This window comes from Myotis lucifugus, unplaced genomic scaffold, assembly GCF_000147115.1.
Source record: "Myotis lucifugus unplaced genomic scaffold, Myoluc2.0 scaffold_56, whole genome shotgun sequence".
Lineage (NCBI taxonomy): Eukaryota > Metazoa > Chordata > Mammalia > Chiroptera > Vespertilionidae > Myotis > Myotis lucifugus.
Genome location: NW_005871104.1, coordinates 2,213,904 through 2,235,208, shown reverse-complemented (window position 1 = coordinate 2,235,208; position 21,305 = coordinate 2,213,904). Strand labels below are relative to the sequence as shown.

Sequence of the window (21,305 nt, the reverse complement as noted above, 5' to 3'; positions counted from 1 at the left end):
TACAAATTGCCATAATTTTGGTGTATAATTAAATGAGCCTACAGTGGATTCATTTGCCTTGTGAAGGGGTGAGCTGCTTGCCACCAGAGGTATACGAGCCCAGGCTGAAAGCCGTCTGTTTGCAAAGACGTGCTCATCGGGGAGGAAGTTAGACAAGAGTGCTTTGAAGGACTCTTCCAAATCTTCTGTTTTGGAATACTTCCAGGCTCTAGAGTGAAAGACACTCCCAGGCACGTCCTCAGTCCCGCCAGCACACGTAACCCTCGATCAGTGAGGGCTTTGGGGGAAAAGCTTCCCTGTGAGAGAGGAGTGCGTCCTCTGTTGTTCTCGGGGAGCACTTGCGCAGACCCCGTTTCTCTCCTGGGCGCTGCACAGGCCTGGCTGCCTCATGGCTTCCTCCCATTCCCACCCGCAGTGCCATCCTTTCCTCCTATTTCCTGGGAGAGAGTCTGAACCTGCTGGGGAAGCTGGGCTGTGTGATCTGTGTGACTGGCAGCACAGTGATGGTGATACACGCCCCCGAGGAGGAGAAGGTCACCACTGTCATTGAGATGGCTGCCAAGATGAAAGACACAGGTAGGCCCCAGGCCCCCCACCGACCCCGCAGCCCCTCTCCCTCCACCCCTGAGCAGGAAAGCCCTGGGGATCAAGTGGAAGGGCTGACTGGGATGGGAGCATCTCAGGTGCTGCCACCTGGAGGAGAAGGCAGGCTACAGAAAGTTGGCAGCTGGTGCTAAGGCCAGCTTTTAGGTTTCCCAGCCTGATATATACCCGCCCCATTTATTCAGTGTGCAGTGTGTGCCAGGCACTGTGCTGAATGCTTTACCTGCATTGTCCAGGGGTGGGGAACGTCCAGCCCGTGGGCCATATAAGGCCTGTGAAACCATTTGGTCTGGCCCTGCCAAAGCATCAGGGGTGAGTTAATGAAATGTTCGACCAAAGAGAGCAGGCTAATTTTTAAGTGGATACTTTTGTCTGGCCCGAGAATGATGTTATAAATATCCAAATGGCCCTTGGCAGAAAACAGGTCCCCCACCCCTGGCATTGTCTCTGTCAGTTGTGGCTGCTATAACAGAATACCATAGACTGGCTGGCTTATAAACAACAGCAATTATTTCCCAAGGTTCCGGAGGATGGAAAGTCCATGATGAAGGTGCTGGCAGACTGGGTGTCTGGCCAAAGCTGGCTTCCGGATTCATAGATAACCATCTTCCTACTGTGTCCCATGGGCGGAGGGGTCGAGGGAGCTCTCTGAGGTCCTTTAATAAGGATACTAACCCCATTCCTGGGGGCTCCATCCTCATGACCAATCACCTTCCAAAGGCCCCACCCCCAAATACCATCACTTTGGGGATTATGTTTCAACATATGAATTTGGGGGGACACATTCTGCCTTACAGCATACATGATCTCATTTAATCCTGTGAGGAAAGCTCTCTGTGGAAGGCCTTTTTTTCCTTTAATCTTTTTTTTTTTTTTAATATATATTTTATTGATTTTTTACAGAGAGGAAGGGAGAGAGATAGAGAGTTAGAAACATCGATGAGAGAGAAACATCGATCAGCCGCCTCCTGCACATCTCCCACCGGGGATGTGCCCGCAACCCAGGTACATGCCCTTGACCGGAATCGAACCTGGGACCCTTGAGTCCGCAGGCCGACGCTCTATCCACTGAGCCAAACCGGTTTCGGCTTTTCCTTTAATCTTTATTGTTGAAAGTATTACATAGGTCCTCCTTCCCCCCCGCCCATTAACCTCTTCCAGCCCGCTCCCCTCCCCCCCCCCACCCACCCTCACCACCCCATTGTCCATGTCCACGGGTTATGCATATATGCATACAAAGTTCATTGGTTGATCTCTTCCCACCCACCCTCCCCAGGAAGGTCTTATTATTAGCTTTAGTTTACCACAGCCTTGGGGTTTCTCTGTCCCCCTCTCCTCTGAAGGGTACATCGTGTTTGCTGTGCTGCTGCTGGTCTTCTGCCTCATCCTCATCTTTGTCGTCGCCCCACGTTACGGACAGAGGAACATCCTCGTCTACATCGTCATCTGCTCTGTGATCGGGGCCTTCTCGGTGTCTGCCGTCAAGGGTCTGGGCATCACCATCAAGAACTTCTTCCAGGGGATGCCAGTCGTGCGGCACCCCCTCCCCTACATCCTGTCCCTCATCCTCGCCCTTTCGCTCAGCACTCAGGTCAACTTCCTCAACAGGGCGCTGGACATCTTCAATACCTCCCTGGTGTTCCCCATCTACTACGTGTTCTTCACCACCATCGTGGTCACCTCCTCCATCATCCTCTTCAAGGAGTGGCACAGCATGTCCGCCGTGGACATCGTGGGCACCCTCTCGGGCTTCGTCACCATCATCCTGGGTGTGTTCATGCTTCATGCTTTCAGAGACCTGGACATGAGCCAGACACGCTTGCCCCACATGCACAAAACCCCCACCCCGGCCCCCGCCCCCGCCCCCGAGCCCACTGTCCTTAGACTCGAAGACAAGAATGTCCTCGTGGACAATATAGAACTCTCCAGGACCCCGTCGCCAGAAGAGAAGCCCAAAGTATTTATCGTCCATTCTTAAAGCTCAGGGATCCTGAGTGAGGATGAGCCCTGTGGTACAGCCTGCCTTCTCGGTGTGGGAAGTTATTTTCAGCACAGCTGTTACCCATGGGCTCTCTTTTCTGAGACATTCGTTTATACCTCATCGCTGTTTCCAGGAGGAAAACCCGTACCCACTGAGTGGTGGGGACAGAACTTCCTGGAATCACAACCTCAGTGACCAAACGCCCTGCTTACACTGTTGCCAGCAGGACCCCTGGACCTCCCTTCCCACGTGTTTCCTGGGTGCCATCTGTATGTGGGTGGGGAGAAGACAGAATCTGACCTGTTGAATGTAGCACTAAGGACTTCCCTGAGATGTTGGTCGGCAGGAAATCCTCAGCGCCATTCTCCTGCGACTGACTCGCCATTCCGCAGCCCAAAGAGGAGGCTCAGAGAGCGATCGCCAGGCTTCCCTGTCCAGAGACACAGCTCATGAAATATGTCTTGCTGCTTTCGCCGCTTCCTCTTTCTTTGGAGACAGAAGTAAGACCTCAACTGACCTTCTTACTGTGAAAGTCACCTGGTGTCTCAGGGAAACATTTCCACCAGCCCCACTCCCCAAGCACTCCAGTCCGGAGGTCAGCATCTTCGTTCCCATGGCCTCCTCCCCCACGCCTGCCCCTTTCCTCTCTCCTTACATCTTAAGGAGTTCGTCACTGAGACATTCAAGTTATCTCAGAACTGAACGCAAAGCGACAACCACCACAACAAAAGCTGCCTCGCAGCCAAGCTCTGCTGGCCAAACCCAGCGTGTCCTTCTGCCTCAGAGAACAGCAGTTGCACTGCTCTTAAACATACCCTGCCGAGCTATTGGCAGATGCACTTTTCTTTTCATCGAGGAGTGAAACCAAATATGATTTGGAAGATGGGGAGAGTGAAGAGCAAAGTCAGGATTTGGCAGAAAGCAGCCACCGGCTCCATGGAAACCAAGAGCTAACTTTTGTGTTTACTCTGCTGCCCAACCAATTCCCCAGGCAGAGAGGGCTCTGGGTAATTGCTGGGCTCCAGCCTTAGAGGCTTGGCCAGTGGGACCAGCTTTGAACTTCAGTGACCAAGGGGAGTGTAGGCTTGGCACGGGAGCATCTGGCTGTTGACCAGGTTGCCACCAAGCCCCCAGTTCCACTGATGAGCTGCCCACCTGGGAAGCAGCGTGTCATGATGCTCCAACACCACCTGCTTTGGGGTCTGCCGTTGGTCCCCTCACACTTGGCCAGAGGCATTCACAAAACAGGAGCAGCTGGAGCGAGAGATACTTGATATCCTTCCCTGCAAGTCTGCTTTCCAGCTGCAAGGGGAGTGGGAGTTGGTACAAGGACTACTGAATGCAGCCAAGTATCTGTAAAGAGGGAGGAGTTGACCCTCAGTCCCTGAGCTGGGGCAGCACCTCCCCTGAGAGCTCCCTGCTGTGCCCTGTGTTTACATACCACCCCCCAACCCCAGTCTCTTGCTGGCCTTGGAGCTCCCAAGGTGCAGCTGACCAACAGGCTGGCTTCCTGCACCTCCAGCCTCAAATCCCCAGTTGTTCAGGAATGTGGATTTCTGCCTGTAACTAAAATCAATGCACCATGTTGGATCTTGGGAAGAGCAGGAATCTGAGGGCCCTGAGAGTGTGGTCTGCAGGGTCAAGAATAAAGACCTTCGGGTGTGTTTACTTTAGACTTGCGTCTTAGGCTTCCTTGGACACGGAGCAATTAATTACCCTGGTGCCTCTAGTGCCGGGAAGCCGGTCCCCGATCTCTGGAGGGTTGTGGCTTCCAAGGAAGTCCCTACAGCGCATGGCTGATTAGGGAAGAGAGTCAGTAGAAGACACCCGAGCCCTTACAGCATGCTAAGAACTTCACGTAAATTCTCTATGTCCTCCAAAATCCTCAAGGCAGATATATTTTTATCCTCATCTTATAGATGAGGAAAGGGTCTCAGTCAGAGGTGAAGAAATCGCCCAAGGCCACACAGCCAGGAAGAGTCCACGTTGATATCTGGCTCCAAGCCCGCAGTCTTAACCCCCAGGCACAGTCTGATATTACTCTGCTCATTTCTTCTGTGATCTATGCTGTCACCGCCTCAGAGTACAGAGCGACCACCACGGCCCAGTTGGATGTCCCAAGCACATAGCTGGGACTCATAAAAACCTGTATTGAATGAAGGAACAGTACCATTCCAAATAGTCCTTCTTGGCCCAAACTCTCTTGGGGACCAGATCTCAACCCAGAGTAAGTGCTAATCGAACCCCATGTTCAGCTCTGACACGGACGTCATCTCTGAGCACTTAGTCTGGGCCAGTCCCAGCTGGGCGGGTCCCCGCAGGGCACTTTGCTAATGAGCACGGCATTCCCGAGGCGGGAGTTATTCCCACTTGCATTAAAAGGAGACTCACTCGGGACTCTGGAACGTGCCCCCTCTCACACATCTAGCAAGCGGCACGGGCAGAATCTGAACCCAGGTCTGGACAGCCAGGCTCCGTGTCTGAACAGTGGTTGGCATCGATGATGGTGTTAGGCAGGCAGGGCTGTGGGGTGGTGGCTAATTTCATGAGCAGGCACTTTAGTAGGCAGGGCACTTGTGTTTGGCCCCTTTGATGTCCTTAGGCAAACTCATCACTAGAAAAGTAGGATCAGAACCAAGGACCCTCCCAGGGCTGCTGTGAAGAATAAATGAGGTGAAGTAGCACTCGGAGCCCAGCTGGGCAAGTACTCAGTAAATGCTTCCTGCTATCACGGTGGTGCGGATCCTGTCTGTCTGAGAGAGCCTCAAAGTGGGTCCAGTGAGGGAATGAGGGTGGGACCCCTTCATGGATTGGGAAGCATTAATGGATGAGCTCTGGAGTCTGAAAGCACACACCCCCCACTAGCCCCACGTGCCCACCCAGCCCAATAGACCAGAGCAAGTCCTCTCTCTTTGAAGTATAGGATCCTAGCAATTAAGATGAGAACAGAGGGTCTCAGCTGCCTCCTAAACTCATATCAGGGAACCCCAGGTCATTCATGCCTTTCCTAACCTAGAACCTAATTAAACTAGACCAGCCTATGTCCAAGTGCAGACAAACAGCCCCTTCGACTGGTCTGGGGCTGCCCAAGGCTTGTGTATGGCTCAGCTTCTCCCATTAAGGCTGCGGGCTGTGGTCTCTGTGGGCACTCCCCTGAGGGGTCCTCTGGCAACAGATCCTCTCCAGGCTGAGCAGCAGGACATTCAAACAAACAAACAAACAAACAAGGAATAGCCAAACCAGACATTTCAAATGACAATTTAGTTTAATTAAATACAAACAAGGGGAAAAGGCACCATGGCCCATTCAAGTATTTTGCATAGATGTACAAATACTGTAAACAATTACTAGGTGGACGAGAGAGAAGATGATCTGTTTCCTATGAACAATCTCCCATATAAAAGAAAATTCACATTGCCCTGGATCGCAGACTCACACACGCACACACAGTGGATGGTGTGAGAGGATGCGGGGAAGGGGAGCTTTGGGGGCGCCTGGCTTAGATTCTGCAGAACCCCGCTTAGCACCTTTCTAGTCGGCATACCCGTGGCTTCCTGGGGTGTCCAGCAGAGCTATTGTACACGCAGTCCACACAGTCACTGACTGCAGAACTCGTCCCCAATTTAAATATGCAGGTCTGCCATCCCCTCTGCCAAACACGAATTCGGACCTGGGTAAGGGGAGGCTGTATTCGAAAGGATTATTGCAAGAGGCAGCAAGGGCGGTGGGGCCAGGGGCTACTGCAATCCCGAGAGACCTGTGAGCGTCTCAGAGCTGCGGCGGAAAGGGCTTTTCTTTTATAGGGAGAAGTAAACAAGGCCAAAGAGAACCCAGGCCGCAGGTAGCTCCCACCTGGAGCCCAGCGCCTGGCCTGCCGCTCGCACCCAGACAGGCTGGGAGCCAGGCGCTGTCTCCCTGAGGTCCCCTGAGGTTTACATTTCAGAGATGGCTCCCAGGCTCGTAAGGAAAACATTTCCAAGGTTGTAAAACTGGCAGAAGGCTGAATTAGCTTTAAAAAAGATTTATACACAGCTCCATCTGAACAAAGCGCTGGTTAACTCAGTCCATGAAACCTTAGCTACGCTCCTCTCCTCCCCATGGGACTCTGAAGCTGGACCCACCCTGGGCCCAACATTCAGCCCCTCCCCCAAAAGGCCGAGCACAAGATGGTCCCTGAACACACCTCTTTCTCGCCAAGTTCACTCCCTGCAAAAGCAAAGGCCTCTTTCTTCTGGAGCTCTGGGAGGCGGGCAGCCCTGGCAGCAGCTTGCCTGAGCATTCTCCCAGCTGAAATATTCCCTTTCCCCGTCTTGCAGTGATCCTTTCAAATACAGCCCCTCCTTCCTTGAGTCCGGATTTATCTTTGCAGCACATGAGCACAGGCGGGAAAGGGGCACGGCATGGCCGGTTCTGCTCCTGGGCAGCCACCGTGGCCTGCCAGAGTGGCGACACCTGGCCCCATACACAGAGCTCGGAGTGAAACAGCCAAGAGAACCGGCTGCCAAGAGTCTCTATCAAATTTAAAAAATTCTACCATCTTCCAGTTCACAGTACAATTTTATGGGATGGAGGTGGTAATCATGGAAAACAAAAACAAAACAAAACAAAAACAAGAAAGCAACAACCCAGATCTCTTTGGGTTCTGGTTCCAGGGAGTGTGGACTTCGGGTTCAAAAGGCTCAAGCAGCCACAGGCCGGGGCATTTCCTCTGCAGGGCCATCTGCCCCTGACGCGAGGGAGAAAAGCTGGACACGCCACAGGAGAACCTGTGAGCCACGGGTGGCTTCAGGGTGATTTTTTTAGGGGGTTGTTCTTTACATTTCTGGGACCCAGCATTGAGGTCTGGACATTTGCAGTACCACACTTCAATGACAGGCTGCCCCCTGACTTAATCAACAGCAAGGAAGGCAGAAATTGGCGATGGGGGGCCACCAGGGCCCATGTCAGGGAGACGGGGCGTGAACATCATGACTACCTGAGGGAAGAGACCCCATTTCCCTGAGACCTTTCTAAACCCACCGATGTGTGTCCCCAGGTGCAGGTCCCAAATCTCCCACTTGCCTACGAACCCAATCTATTGAGCACCTGTTGTGTGCAGAGAACTGTAAGGGGTCGGGGGTGAGAGCTCAAGTCTTTTCCGTGCACTGAGGTTTCCAAGAGCACCTTCCCGGGGGTGGCAGTCCCAGAGAACATTCCGGGGACAAGTGGTCTGACCGTGCAGAGCACCACACAGCCCTCCCTCCTGCTCCGGGGAGGGCAGGACTCTCTGAGCGGCGTCTGAGGCTGCTCCGAGTTCTCTCTGTGATGGCAGGTAAGGCAGTGACCAGAGAGAACGCAAGGAAGTAGAGCCTAAACAGCCTGGCTGGCCCCAGCTCAGACTCTCTTCCTTCGAGATGGCCGATTGCGGCTTCTTAGGGACCTCCAGAGACAGGGCTGCTCTGTCGAGGGCCGTGACCAGACCTAGGCATAGACTGGGGTTCCTAGGACGTCTGCTCCCTAGGTCACTGCACCCGCTGCCGTCCCTGCCCCTAGGGACCTTGCTTAGGCTTAGGTCAGAGAATAAGGGGGAGACACCTTGCTGAGGTTATAAAACACAATGGAAAATGAAGCCACGCCCCCACAGCCAGGGCCCGAGTCCACTTTGGTCAACACCCGTGAGAACCGATGGCACGCACCCTCGGGCAGGACACTAGCACCAGGTCCCCAGGAAGTCAGCACTGCGGTGGGTCCACTCCCCGCAGCACCTCACACGGGGCGGGTCCAAGCGGGGAAAAGCGTAGGGCACTTAGAAAGTGCAGAAGACAATGGCAATCAAGAATGATCGTGAGTCAGGAGTCTAAACCTTTGGCATTACGGCTCAGGGGAGGCCTGGTGCTCCCCCTGCTGTCGACACTGCCTACAACTAGTACCTGTCTGAGTCAGAGAGACCCGAGAAATAAGGGGATGGGGGATGGGGGAGGGCAGAGGAGGGAACTAGACTTGTTCCCGTGTGGACGCAGAGCCAGAAGCTGTGACACCCACCAAGCCTGGGCAGGGACACAGCAGCGGCTGGTTTGACCCTCTGTCTCAGAGCTACGAAGGATGGGGAAGTGCCCGGCCTCCGTCCAGCCGGGGACCTTCAGGAAGACAAGCACTGGCAAGCTCCCATGCACACCTTCCACCATGGGCTCCTCCACGCTAAGTCCTGACCTGAAGGGCTGAGGGGACTTTTCCCAGCCGGGCTCCTCAGCGCAGACAGCCCGGGCCTGGGCATCTCTGCGGTGAGGGGCCAGTTGAAGGGAGCTTGGAGAAGCCGCCATTCATCCTCTCCCCCCGGGCTGTATATTGCACAAAACAACTCTGGGATGCCGTTGGATGGTGGGGACTCTGGGCCTGAGAGGAGGCTGGGAGGCAATGAGTCAAGGAGATTTTCGGAGATGCGGTGGTCCGGGAGGAAGGGCTCAGAGGCGGCCAGACGGCTTCCAGACTGTGGTGCTGAGTCCCGGGAAAGGAAGCAGCCCCTAGACAGGCCTAGATTCTTGAGTTAGTCATCCACCCAGCCCTCTGCGCTGTGTAGTCAGGAAACTGTGGGAAGAGAGGGAGGGGAGGGAGAGAAGCGTCAGCTACCTGCGATCGGTGGTGTCCTCTGGGGTGTGGACAGGTCGGACGCGGACAGCCGGTCAGTGAGAGGAATGGTTTCCCGTGACATCAACTCTGCATGCTGGCGCCCCACCCCGAGCTGACAAGCCATCTCCCTTCCTCCCCACAAAGCTGCAGCTCAGTCCACAGATTTCCCGGGGCCCCGTGGGAACACAGGGAGTCAGCCAGCTTCCTCCCCTCCCCTGTGCTCCTAGCCTGGCAGCCGGAGAGCAGGTCAGCCCAGGGAAGCGGGAAGAGGAGTCACTGTGCACATGCTACCAGAGGCCGGCAGTCTGCATCCGTGAACTGCCTTGGCCTCCATGGCAGCCCGGGGAAAGGAAACAGGCTCAGGAGGGTGACTTGCTCAGGGCCACCCAGCCAGTAGGGTGCAGATCCAGGTGTGGAGCCATCAAGAGCTCAGGCTCCTAAGCATCACTTTCCACACGAAACAAAAAGACCCCTGTCCTCCATTTAAGGGACAGTCACACAGGCACCGAGAAACACTAAGCTTTAGTCCTTGGCCTTGGTTCGGAAGCTCAGCCCTCCAGCAGGAAGCGTGAACTCAGTGTTTTCTCAATCACACTCTTGCCCCCGGGACCCTCTGGCTTCAGCTTTGACCTTGAGGGCTTCTGCAGACTCACCTTTGGGGCAGGGGTTAACAGAGGCCAGGACTGCTGAGGGCGGCCCGCGGCGGTGGGTGGCAGGATGGCGGCACCGCCGGGCCTGGAGACGTTCTTGCGGCCTGGCACAGGGTTTGCCGGGAGCGCCTTCTGAGGTGGCCGAGGCCTGGAGATATCCTGGGGAGAAAGCCACAAGCCTCACTCACAGCCCGAGGGGCCTGTTCAAAAGAAAACCTTCCCATTATACGGAGCAGAATCAGGTGTAAGGGGATATGCTCTCCTATGCGGAGCCATGTGAGAAGCTGCCCGCAGCTGTGTGTTAACGCTCAGGAAAAAGCCTGGAGAACAAGTCGGCGGCACCTATGAACATGAGAAAGAACCATTCTCCGACGGAGCCCTTCCACTTCGTGTGACTCAGGTCAGAGAACCACCTGCACAGGTGCACAAAAGTGAGATGACGAGGACGGTCCTTGCAGCACATACGTGACAGAAAAAGAAACTATAAATGACCACAATTTCCATCGGCAGACAAATGACTACATTTACAGTGACACAGGATGCAGCATTTAAAAGGAATGAAGTAGGCTGACATGTGCTAATGTGGACAGATGACCAAGAGTCACTGTGAGCTCACCTATAAGCTACTGAGGCGAGTTCACGTAAAATCTGCCACCACGGCCTCTCACCCGTCCCCGGGGTAAATACAACTGTACGGAAGAGAGCCAGGAAGGACACAGACCACGCTGATAACTGAGGTTAGGGATGGTGTGTGAGCGCGGAGGGCGTTCACCCAGGAGAACATGTAATTTTTTCCGCAAGTGCATATATGTGTATCATGTGTGCAAATAAAAATAAAGTGGAAAAATGACTGGTTGGCTATGGGGGGCACCATGAACAGGAATTCTTTCCTCTCTGCTTTTATGTTACCTTCGTGTTTTATCATCTTCTCTATAAGGCCGTCCCAGACCATCTTATCTAAAATTAACACCCTGCCCCTGGTGCACACCCCTGCTCAGTGCCTTGGGGTGAGGCTGACACCATCTTCATTCAACAAGCTTCCAGTGTAGGGGTCACAGGGACAGCTATCTCATCAGACTGCTCCCTCTGTCTCTCCTCCCGCACCTCTGTACTCCCTCCACACCCTGTCGCTTGCCCTGCTTTACTCCCTTCTTGCTCCCTTTCCCTCCTGCACCCTCTGTGTTATAGGCTGAACTGTGCCCCTTCAAATCCGTATGTTGCAGCTCTAACCCCAGTACCTCAGAATAGAACTGTCTTTGGAGAGAGGGCCTTTAAAGGGGTGATTAAGTTAAAAATGAGGCCCTGATTCAATCCCCCGGGTGTCCTCAGCAGAGGCCACTGGACACAGGAATACGGGGGCACACATGCATGAAGGAAGGACGTATGAGGACATGGGAGAAGCCAAGGAGAGAGGCCGAAGATGAAACCAAATCTACTGACACCTTAATCATGGACTTGTAGCCTCTAGACCAGGGGTGGGCAAACTTTTTGACTCGAGGGCCACAATGGGTTCTTAAACTGGACCGGAGGGCCGGAACAAAAGCATGGATGGAGTGTTTGTGTGAACTAATATAAATTCAAAGTAAACATCATTACATAAAAGGGTACGGTCTTTTTTTTTTTTTTTTTTAGTTTTATTCATTTCAAACGGGCTGGATCCGGCCTGCGGGCCGTAGTTTGCCCACGGCTGCTCTAGACTGTGAGAAAGTAGATTTCTGTTGTTCAGGCCACTGGCCTGTGATGTTTGCTATGGCTGCCCAAGCAGACTCATGTGCTCGCATCTCCTCCCCTCCCCTCTCTGCCAGGCTTTCCCCTCCCTCCCTGTCCGCACAGCTTCTCCCACCCGTTTCAGCTTATCAGAGAACCAAACCGGTGCTCTGATCTCTGCCAAACGGTGACACTGCCTGTGCCCCATGGGCCCCCTGAGACCTGGTGCCAACACCAGTCCCAGGTTCAGAGACAGGCTGGGCCCCCGTGACGCCCTCTGGACTGTGCCCAAGAAAAACAGTCCCAGGAGGAAAATAAGCAAATCCCCCGCTCCACGGTGGGGTCACACCCAAAATACAGTTTGGCTCGGAAGGCCGGCCACCGCCCTGGAAACATCTGGGTCTGCCTGCGGGAACTTCTGCCAGGAGGTACAGTTGCAGCCGCAGAGCACAGGCGCCGGGTAAACAGGCAGCGGGCGGGGCTGCTCGGCTTCCGAAGGGCACCCGTGGGAGTACAGCCCAGGCCCACTCACCCCCCCACAGCCTCCTGCCCCCGACCGGCCCCCATGAGCCAGGCGTCACGGCACACCCCTCCTCAGGCTTCCTGACTAGCGGACGGCACCCATAGGTACAATTTGGTGGGGTAATTACAAAGGTGAGGGAAGTCTGGGGCTGCCACATTCAGGCTCTGGGGTCAGAGGAGGCTTCTTGGGAGAGGTGGCATCTGAGGGGAGACCTGAGGATGAAGGGGAGCTGGGCATTCAGCAGAGGAAACAGCCTTTGCAAAGACCTAGAGAAGGGAAGACGATGGCAGGGAACTGGGAGAAGTAACTTTGGGGTGGAAGGTGGGTGGGTAGTGACTTGTCATAAAATAGGCCACCCAGAGAGGAACTCCTCTGTGGTTTAGGGGCTGCCTGGGAGCATATTTCCCCAGACTCTTCACTCTGACCCTGTAGTTACCAGAACACAGAAAAGGCAGTCAGCTCAGACTTAGCGAGCTCCCCCTTCCCAGCCTCAGTCACCCTCCGTGGCCAGAGGCCTTAAAAGCAATGTCCCCAGCTTTTGGCTGAGCATCCACTTACCTGGGAGAGGATGCAATGTGGTGCGGGGGGCATTGGCCGGCTTGGGGGCGGCCTCCGGGCTGACTCCTTCCGCTCTACTTGGGGTCCAGCCCCAGGGGGGTTCCTAGGAGTCCTGAGGAGGTGTGCTGGCAATGGCACAGGTGGGGAGCTGCCCTGCAGATAGTCCGGAGGGGGCACAGGAGGCTTCCGTGGGGGTTCAGGGGTGTTAATCACCTGTATGGATAAGTCAAGGAACGTCTAAGACAGCAGTTCTCAACCTGTGGGTCGCGACCCCTTTGGGGGTCAAATGACCCTTTCACAGGGGTCGCCTAAGACCATCGGAAAACACATATATAATTACATATTGTTTTTGTGATTAATCACTATGCTTTAATTATGTTCAATTTGTAACAATGAAAATACATCCTGCATGTCAGATATTTACATTACGATTCATAACAGTAGCAAAATTACAGTTATGAAGTAGCAACGAAAATAATTTTATGGTTGGGGGTCACCACAACATGAGAAACTGTATTAAAGGGTCGCAGCATTAGGAAGGTTGAGAACCACTGGTCTAAGACAAAGGAACTCCTAATGCACTTAAAAACTCAGGGAGCCCTTGTGAGATGACCAGAGGCTGAGGGAGAACTGGGTGACTTCTTAAATCCCTGGGATCCCAGAGGCCAGATGCAACCTTTCAAGTCACTAGGGGTTTTTATTATCAATTTCACAAACCACAGAGGCTATTAGGAAAACCCAGCAGGGTCCCGATGGTGAAGGAAAAGTAGTGAAGTTCAAGGTGCAAAGTCCTTACCTTTCGCTTGCCCTGAGGGGTCTGCAACTTGAATGTTGGGTTGGCATGTCCAGTTCCACTGTTCTGAGACACCCTGAAGGGACAACTGGTAACAAGGATTGGGGGGGAGAAGAAATGGGGGTGATCATCGAGGGTCAGTGCCTGAGTTCCCTCTCACCCGAGCACAGCCAGTAAACAGCTAAATCCTCCCCAAAGTCTGCTCTGGAGGAAGTGGGATTGGTCCCCCTGAACCCCAGCTCCCAAGGTAGAAAGATGTGTGGCCAATGGAGATCTCCCAGGGAAAAAGAGTTGGCCTTATTCAAACCAGAGTTTTCCTCAGCACCTTCTCTTCACCCATTTAAGACCTTTCTCCTGCAAGGAGACTCAAGGATGTCATCAACCATCAACTAATCCCCCATAGGGCATCGATTCAGAAGGACCAGGGCTTTAAAATCCCCTGCAGGACAAGTGTAATATAATACGGGACTCAGAGACTAGACATCTTCAACATCCCAAGGGATGAACTGCTTAAAGAAAACTTAGTGTTTGTCTTGAGTTGATGCCCAGCCACCCCTGTGAGTGTCCTGGGCTCGTCATTCTTTCTCTGTTGCCTCAGTTTCCTGCTCTTTAAAATGGGGAACAAGTCAATTAGATAAAGGGTGAAAAATAGAGTCCTTCAACTTTAACTGATTGGGGGCATTCTGCTGAGAAGGATTCTGAGTGATCACCAGGCTCTGCAGAGAATACGTAGAGTAAGGTCGACGAGCACTGTCAGCCGTGGTCTTGGAGCATGGCGGGAGGAGAGGGTGGCGTGCACCTTGCACTGACCTTCCCTGAATTAGACCCACCACCACAGAAAGCTCGACGATCCACAAGGGACCCCAAGGCCTTCGTGGCACCCCGTCATACCTGAACTGTTGCCTCAACTTGGAGGGAAGGGCAAAGGCCTTGAGCTGGCCCAGCCTGCTGTCCTGCTTGCAGCAGTAGTATATCAGCACGAGCACCGCCAGCACGAAGAGGGCCGAGAACACGCCGGCCAGCACGGGACCTACGCCTTCCAGAACAGAGCCCGGTGAGAGATGCAGACACTGCCTGGGCAACCGCAGTGGGCTCCAAACAACAGATCCTGGTTCTTCCTCAGATATTTGATGCGCAGTGAACGTGTATTACTTAATTTAAATACTATCATAAAGATATATTTTAAAAAGCTTGGAAGCCAAAGGGCTGGAATCTCTGAGATTTCCAGGAAAACACTGTACGTTTTTCGCGTGTCTGGTTCTCCATTGTAAGCTGTGTTCATCCAAGGGAATCTAAAGCACTAGAATGTGCCCCAGGTTCCTGATTATTTTTAAGTGGCTGAGCAGGACTGGTTGCCACCCACCCCAAAAGGGTGAGATCATTCAGTAACCTATGGTCTGTCTTAATCTCCCTCTCTCTCTAAGAGGGTTCACTCTCCTCAATAGAAAGGGCAGAAGAGCAACTGAGCTGAGCCCCACACTGGGCTCAGCCCCTCTTTTTCTTGTTCCCTCCTCTACAAAATCAGGATAATAAAGCTGATGCATCATCCCTTTGCAACATGCCACCTGCCCCCATGGTGCCAACATCTCCTCACAAAGGTGGGCAGGCCAGGCACTCACCCTCAGGGGGCATGGGCCCGCTGTCGATGCTGCCTCCAAAGCCAGGCGTGTTGCAGTGGGGTGGGGCCCAGCCTGAGTTGCAGTGGCAGTTCTGGTTGTTGTTGCAGACCTGGAGCGAGGGACGGGCAGAGGTGTCAGCACCCTGGAGAGCTCCCGCCTCCCACAGGGCCTGCAGCCGGGACACTAGCGGAGGAGCCCCAGAACCCTGGACGCACGTACCCCGTGGCCATTGCACTTCTTCCCGCAGCCTTCGGTTTCAAAGAAGGAGGTGTTCCTGCACTCCCCCTCGAAGCAAATCTGCAGTGAGGAGGAGACCGAACCGTCAGCACAAGCAAAGAGACACTGCTCGACAATCAGAAGACTGGGGCTTTGCACCTACGACCTATGGGGCTCAGAAAGGCGGCCCGCTTCAGGCTATGCTTTACAGTGAAAATTCAAAAACCAAAAAAAGCCAAGGGCTGGATAGCAGTTAACTAAATTCCACTTTTACTTTTGTGATTAGCGAGAAAACAACAAATATTATATTGTTAAAACAATAATAGAAATATGTAATAATATAATAAATATGTTATTACATCCTATATTATTATATGTTGGTATATGTTAGTTTCTTAATTGTATGCTAATAGGCACTAATTTTAATATTAAATTTAAAAATAATGATGATGGTGACAGCAGTCTACTCTGTGCCAGGTGCTATACAAAAATGCGTTCTATTGTTTTTAAAAATAATTTCGTTCTCATAGTTAACTCTGCGATGGTGCCACTATTCCCCCAGGCTTCCCTGACTCCTGGTCTTAATTCATATGACATTAATGATGAGGACAAAGGTGATGATGACAGAAGCTAGCCTGTGGAAGCGCAGTCATGTTGGGCCAGCTGGGATTTGAGCTCAGGCATCCTCCCTCCAGAGTTCATGCTCCTCAGTCACTGCCCTCCTGCAGCCCAAACCCTGAGTGAAGCTGGAGGGAGAGACTCACATGGTTGTAGCCACACTTGGTCCCCGTCAGCACCAGGCCTGGGTCCAGCATGTCATTCTCCTCCTCGGCACTTTGGTAGACATGGATGCCCCGACACTGGACTTCCCGCCCATTTATGGTGATGGTGGTGTCGATGGCCACGGCGTTGTACTCCAGGGGCCGGGACTGAGAAGCCTGACACTGGATCTTCCCACACTTGGCATCCCTGGGCCCAGGAGAGAAGGAGGTGGAATCAGAGGCTGGGAAAGAGCTGAGCACAGAAGAGCTTAGTTTTTCTTGACCAGGACAGCAGGCTTGCAAGCCTGGGGAAAGGGCAAAGGAGCAACGGGCATGGTCGAGGGACCCACCAGGAGAGACCCCACGTGGATGTAGACAAAGGGAAAGAAACAGGATCCTTATCCCCAAGCAGATCCAGGCGGGAGCGCTGGCCTTAGGAAGTCCCCTTTCCTGCCAGGACAACGGCCGGAACTGAGCAACCTGCCCGTAGGGTCCTTGCACCCCATGCACCCAGATGCTGCCACCACATCATCGTCCTCTCTCATCTGGACACCAGGAAACGGATCTTTCTGCCTCCAGTCTTGCCCCATTAGAATCTAATTTCTAAATTGCTCTCAAGCCGAAGTCCACGCTCTCTCAGCCATGTCTTTAGGAATTTATGATCTGGTCTCTAACTATCCAGTCTCATTTCTCAGAAGCCCCTTCTCCATTACACCCCAACATTATACTTTATATCAAATTATTAGTTCTACTGACGACTGATTTTTCTCTTCTCTTCTCTGCCTGGGACACTCTTCCCAGGGACCAGCACCATTCCCCACCCTACTCAACGAGATCATTTGTCCAGATCTCCACTTAGGCATAACTTCCATTGGGAAACGATCTACACCCACTAAGATCATGTCCATTATCATGCTACATTGTTAATTAAAAGTTCCATGTACTCAGCAGAGTATCTGGCACATGGTACACCCTCCACAGAGAGTGGATAGGTGAACGGATGGATGGGTGGTTGAAATGAATGAATACATGAATGAATGAGTGACTGAGTGAATGAATGATGGGTTATTCAGATGAGGGTGTAATCAGCACCCTGCAGAAATAACCCAAGAAGGCTGATGGCCTGCCCTACTGTAAGAAAGTCCTGAACGGAAGTCTGATCGGCTTTCTAGGAAGCATTGCCATCGCACCCTCCCCCGGACTTCCTCAGGCTGAATGGGGCATTGTCCAACAGCCGCCCAGCTCTGGGGCTGCCAAGCTGCTGAGCCGGTGGGAGGGAGGAGTGAGGAGGACACAGAAGGAATTGCTTCGTTACCCCGCATCCCACGGGGTCTGCCCAGCGGTCATTACCTGATGCTGCACTTCTTGTGTTTCCCATTCATGTCCTTCCCACAGTTCCCATAGGTGTCCCCTGCCACATTCACCCTCTCGAAGCAGAGGTCGTGAGCAAGCTGGGCACCTGAGTGGGCAAGAAACATCTGTCAGTACCCTAGCCAACTAGAGAAGCCAGAAGCCCCCAGTGGGCAAAGCCGGTCCTTGGTAAAGGGTCAAGGTGAAGAAAGCTTTTGGGGAGAGAATATTTTCTTCCTTTACTCCCATCAGGTTACTCCATTCCTACTCATAGCAAAAGCTTTTATATCAGCTCATTATACCTTACCGAGGTTTTGTATCTACCTGTGGGTTTGTATGTTAAACCTTCTTCTCTCTAGTAAAGAAACCCTGTCCTTTTAGGGATTTTTAAAAATAAGTAATACACGTGCAAATGTTTAAAGAAATAAAGTATATCTTGGGAATTTTCTTGGGACTAGCCATTCCAATTCTTACTTCCCTACACCCTGGAGAAGTAATCACAATTAATGATGTATCTTCTACAGAGAACTATGTTAACTTCTAGATCAACGGTTCTGAACCTGTGGGTCGCGACCCCTTTGGCGGTTGAATGACCCTTTCACAGGGGTCACCTAAGACCATCCTGCATATCAGATATTTACATTACGATTCATAACAGTAGCAACATTACAGTTATGAAGCAGCAATGAAAATAATTTTATGGTTGGGTCACAACATGAGGAACTGTATTTAAAGGGCCAGAAGGTTGAGAACCACTGTTCTAGATACAATTCTTATGTATCTTTTGGAGACAATTTATCTCATCAAGAATGACAGCCTATTCTATTCGCCGTCCTGCCTCTTGCACTGTTCTCTCAATTCACTGTGGGAGATTTTATTCAGTAGACACTGAGCTGCTGCTTTTATTCAGCTGCATCGTGTTCCACTGTATGGATGTACCAGAATTAATTTAATTGGCCCCTATGAAGGATGTATAGGCTGTTATTGCTAGAAAGAAGAATGCTGCAACCATTATCCATGTAACTTATCTTTACATACATGTTCAAGTACAGTGGAAGATACATGCCTAAGCAGTAGAATGGATGGGCCCGATGACTAGTGCATTTAAAATGTTTACATCTCTGCCCTAACCCGTTTGGCTCAATGGATAGAGCGTTGGCCTGCGGACTCGAGGGTCCCAGGTTCGATTCCGGTCAAGGGCATGTACCTTGGTTGCAGGCACATACCCAGTAGGGAGTGTGCAGGAGGCAGCTGATCGATGTTTCTCTCTCATCGATGTTTCTAACTCTCTATCCCTCTCCCTTCCTCTCTGTAAGAAATCAATAAAATATATTTAAAAAAATAAAAATAAAATGTTCACATCTCCAAATCGCTCTCCATAGGGGCTGTACCTATCTGTGGCCCCCTCACTCTCCACATCTATATTATCATTGCTCTTGTGGCCGTTAGAGTATCACTATTATTACTACTACATTACATTAACTCTTCCGTCGCTGCCAATCTGATGCATGCACAATCCCATCTTACAGTAGTTTGCACTTGCCTTCACTTCATATGAGTGCGGGTAAGCATCTTCCTGTTCTGTCGCCATCCTCTGCCCATTTGTCTTTTGGATGATTCTTACCCATTTACTCGCTCTGAGAACTGACAGCATTGAGGAACTGGGAGGAACACAGTCCACTGCCTCTCCCTAAAAGTCTACCCTGACCCGAGGGCAGCATCTGGAGATGCTGCGTTGAAGCCAAGAGTCCACACTCAGCAGAGGTGGGTGGGACGAGGGCTGACCCTGCCCACTTACCGGGACCCCACAGCTGCTCGCACTGGGCCTGGTAGGTGAGGCACATGCCGTTGTAGCAGTAGGCCTGGCCGCCCTCACAGGAGGTGCCGTCCATCTGGTAGAAGTTGGTGGGACAGTGGGGAGACTTGCCCGTGCAGAACTCTGGGAGGTCGCACTGCCGGGCCTGTGGGCGGCACAGCGTGCCAGGGGCCACCAGCTGGGCGAGGAAAAGAGGGGAAAGCATCAGTCTCCCTCCAGCCTCCCAGAGAGGCCCGTGAGCATCGCTCTGTGGAACGGAATTCCCATTCCCATTATTTCACAGGCCCTCAGGAGTTCAAACCATCATCACCCTCTAATGTGAACAGTGACTTAGAGTTTTCCAGGCGTTTTCCCAAAGGTAACTCACTTCCTCTCCAGAGGAGGTCGGCCAGAGATCATATTCATGCAACAACTGACAGCTGACTAAATACTTCAGTAATAATGGCTACTTTTATGGAGCTCCCGCTTAGGTGCCCAGTACAACTATTATTTCATTTAGTTTTCATGACAGTTTTATGTAATATAATTATCCCTATTTTACAGATTATGAAATCTGAGGCCGAAGAGGCTAAGCAATGTATCCAAAGCCTTATGGTGAATAAATGGCAAAAGAATCAGGCCCACTAATATATACACATACACACACACACACACACACAGCACACACATATTATAAACTCACATAAGCAAATATATAGACCCATTTACACATATTCATCTAAATTATACATATGCACATTTCCCCCGAACACCTACATGTATACTCTCATGTGCTCATTATGTGTTCAAGGGGGTCCGGGCTCCATGTTTCTGAAACTTTGAGGCCCTCCTTTCCCCCAGAAGGAGGCCGTGTCCTGTCCATCACCCCACAGCGGTTCTGTTAGGTCAGGGAAAGGGCCACTCACCTTACAGCGGTGACAGCAGGAGCCGTGGGCACACTCCGCCCCGTCCCTCAGGGTGCAGTTAGAGGCATTGCAGCAGGGATTGTCACATTCCTGGGGAGACAGTGGGAGTGGGCGTGAGCCTCCCGGGCAGCAGGACAGGGAGACAGAGTCTGGGAGGGGTCAGGGCCTTCACCTGCCTCTCCCATCTCCCCAACCCCACCCACATGCCCGGAGCCTGACTCCCTAGGAAGCCTTTATAAAAAAATCACTTTATAGCTTAATCGCTAAGGTAATGTATATTTATCTTAGGGGTGGGGGAATATATATTGTTTATATTTATATTTAATACACACACACACACAATCATCAGCTCAGGCACAACTACATTTTGAGTGTGGATATTTTTCTATACACATACACTTATTTTATAAAATCAAAGTATCCACAGTGCTTTTTAACACAATGTACTAGGCACACACCTCCTTATAATCATGCATCCTTCCAAAACCTGATTTTCAGAATAGCATCCCACTATATGGAAATTCTGTGATTTTTTTCTCATCCCCAATATAACACCTCAAGACTCTGTCTTCTGTGCTTTTCTACACTGCCCTCCCTGCCCCCCACCCCCCCACCCCCGGGTCTTCCTATCCCACAAAAAGAGGCCATCAGGAGCCAGGGCATCCTGCAACAACCTTGCACACAGTTTACATCAGCTCCTGGCCTGCTTCCTCAGACTTCTCTCACCATCTGCTGCTCTTCCTCAAGCCTCGCCGGCCCGGGCCTTTCCGGGACAGGTCTCTAGGGCTTCCACGCTCTCCTCGCTTCCTTCCTGCCCTACTGCTCCCCATTTGCTGACAGCAAGAGATTTAAAGGGATGACGAGATGGCCAGTGGCTGTGAGTGTCCTTATAACACTCCAACTAGAGTCACAGGCCTGGCCACAAACATTTCTTGACAATGTGCCGGTCTCCGTGCATAGGACCATCACAGCCTGTGAGGCAAGACCATTCCCACTTCACAGGCAGGGAAACTGGGGCTGAAACAAGTCGAGGCGCACACACCTGGCAAGTGTTGGAGCAGAATTCAAGCCATGTCTCCCTGGGGCCCACTTCATGCTTATTAACCATATCATAACCATAACTGTCTAGGTCAAGCATATTGAAGACACCACTGCCCGACTATAGAAGCCCACCCACCTTCCCCAAGAGAGGGAACTAGAACACTTCCCTTCCATTC

The 21,305-nt window shown here is 52.1% G+C and overlaps 2 protein-coding genes across 3 annotated transcripts in view; one reads left to right on the top strand and one right to left on the bottom strand.

The window, feature by feature from the left end:
- The window catches only part of NIPAL4 (NIPA like domain containing 4), a 15,241-nt gene extending 10,984 nt beyond the window's left edge, over nucleotides 1-4,257 (top strand). For both annotated transcript variants that reach the window (XM_014456145.2, XM_014456144.2), the window contains 2 exons: nucleotides 416-576; nucleotides 1,947-4,257. In XM_014456145.2, coding sequence (XP_014311631.1) covers nucleotides 416-576; nucleotides 1,947-2,581 — 796 coding nt within the window. In that variant the 3' untranslated portion in view covers nucleotides 2,582-4,257. The remainder of the gene's footprint in view (nucleotides 1-415; nucleotides 577-1,946) is intronic.
- Nucleotides 4,258-8,849: 4,592 nt separating this feature from the next.
- The window catches only part of ADAM19 (ADAM metallopeptidase domain 19), a 75,833-nt gene continuing 63,377 nt past the window's right edge, over nucleotides 8,850-21,305 (bottom strand). The window contains exons 13-23 of the mRNA XM_006089078.3: nucleotides 20,089-20,178; nucleotides 19,166-19,361; nucleotides 17,368-17,476; nucleotides 16,021-16,225; nucleotides 15,260-15,337; nucleotides 15,041-15,149; nucleotides 14,313-14,457; nucleotides 13,425-13,509; nucleotides 12,629-12,841; nucleotides 9,844-9,999; nucleotides 8,850-9,148 (exon numbers count right to left, since the gene is read on the bottom strand). Coding sequence (XP_006089140.1) covers nucleotides 9,095-9,148; nucleotides 9,844-9,999; nucleotides 12,629-12,841; nucleotides 13,425-13,509; nucleotides 14,313-14,457; nucleotides 15,041-15,149; nucleotides 15,260-15,337; nucleotides 16,021-16,225; nucleotides 17,368-17,476; nucleotides 19,166-19,361; nucleotides 20,089-20,178 — 1,440 coding nt within the window. The 3' untranslated portion in view covers nucleotides 8,850-9,094. The remainder of the gene's footprint in view (nucleotides 9,149-9,843; nucleotides 10,000-12,628; nucleotides 12,842-13,424; nucleotides 13,510-14,312; nucleotides 14,458-15,040; nucleotides 15,150-15,259; nucleotides 15,338-16,020; nucleotides 16,226-17,367; nucleotides 17,477-19,165; nucleotides 19,362-20,088; nucleotides 20,179-21,305) is intronic.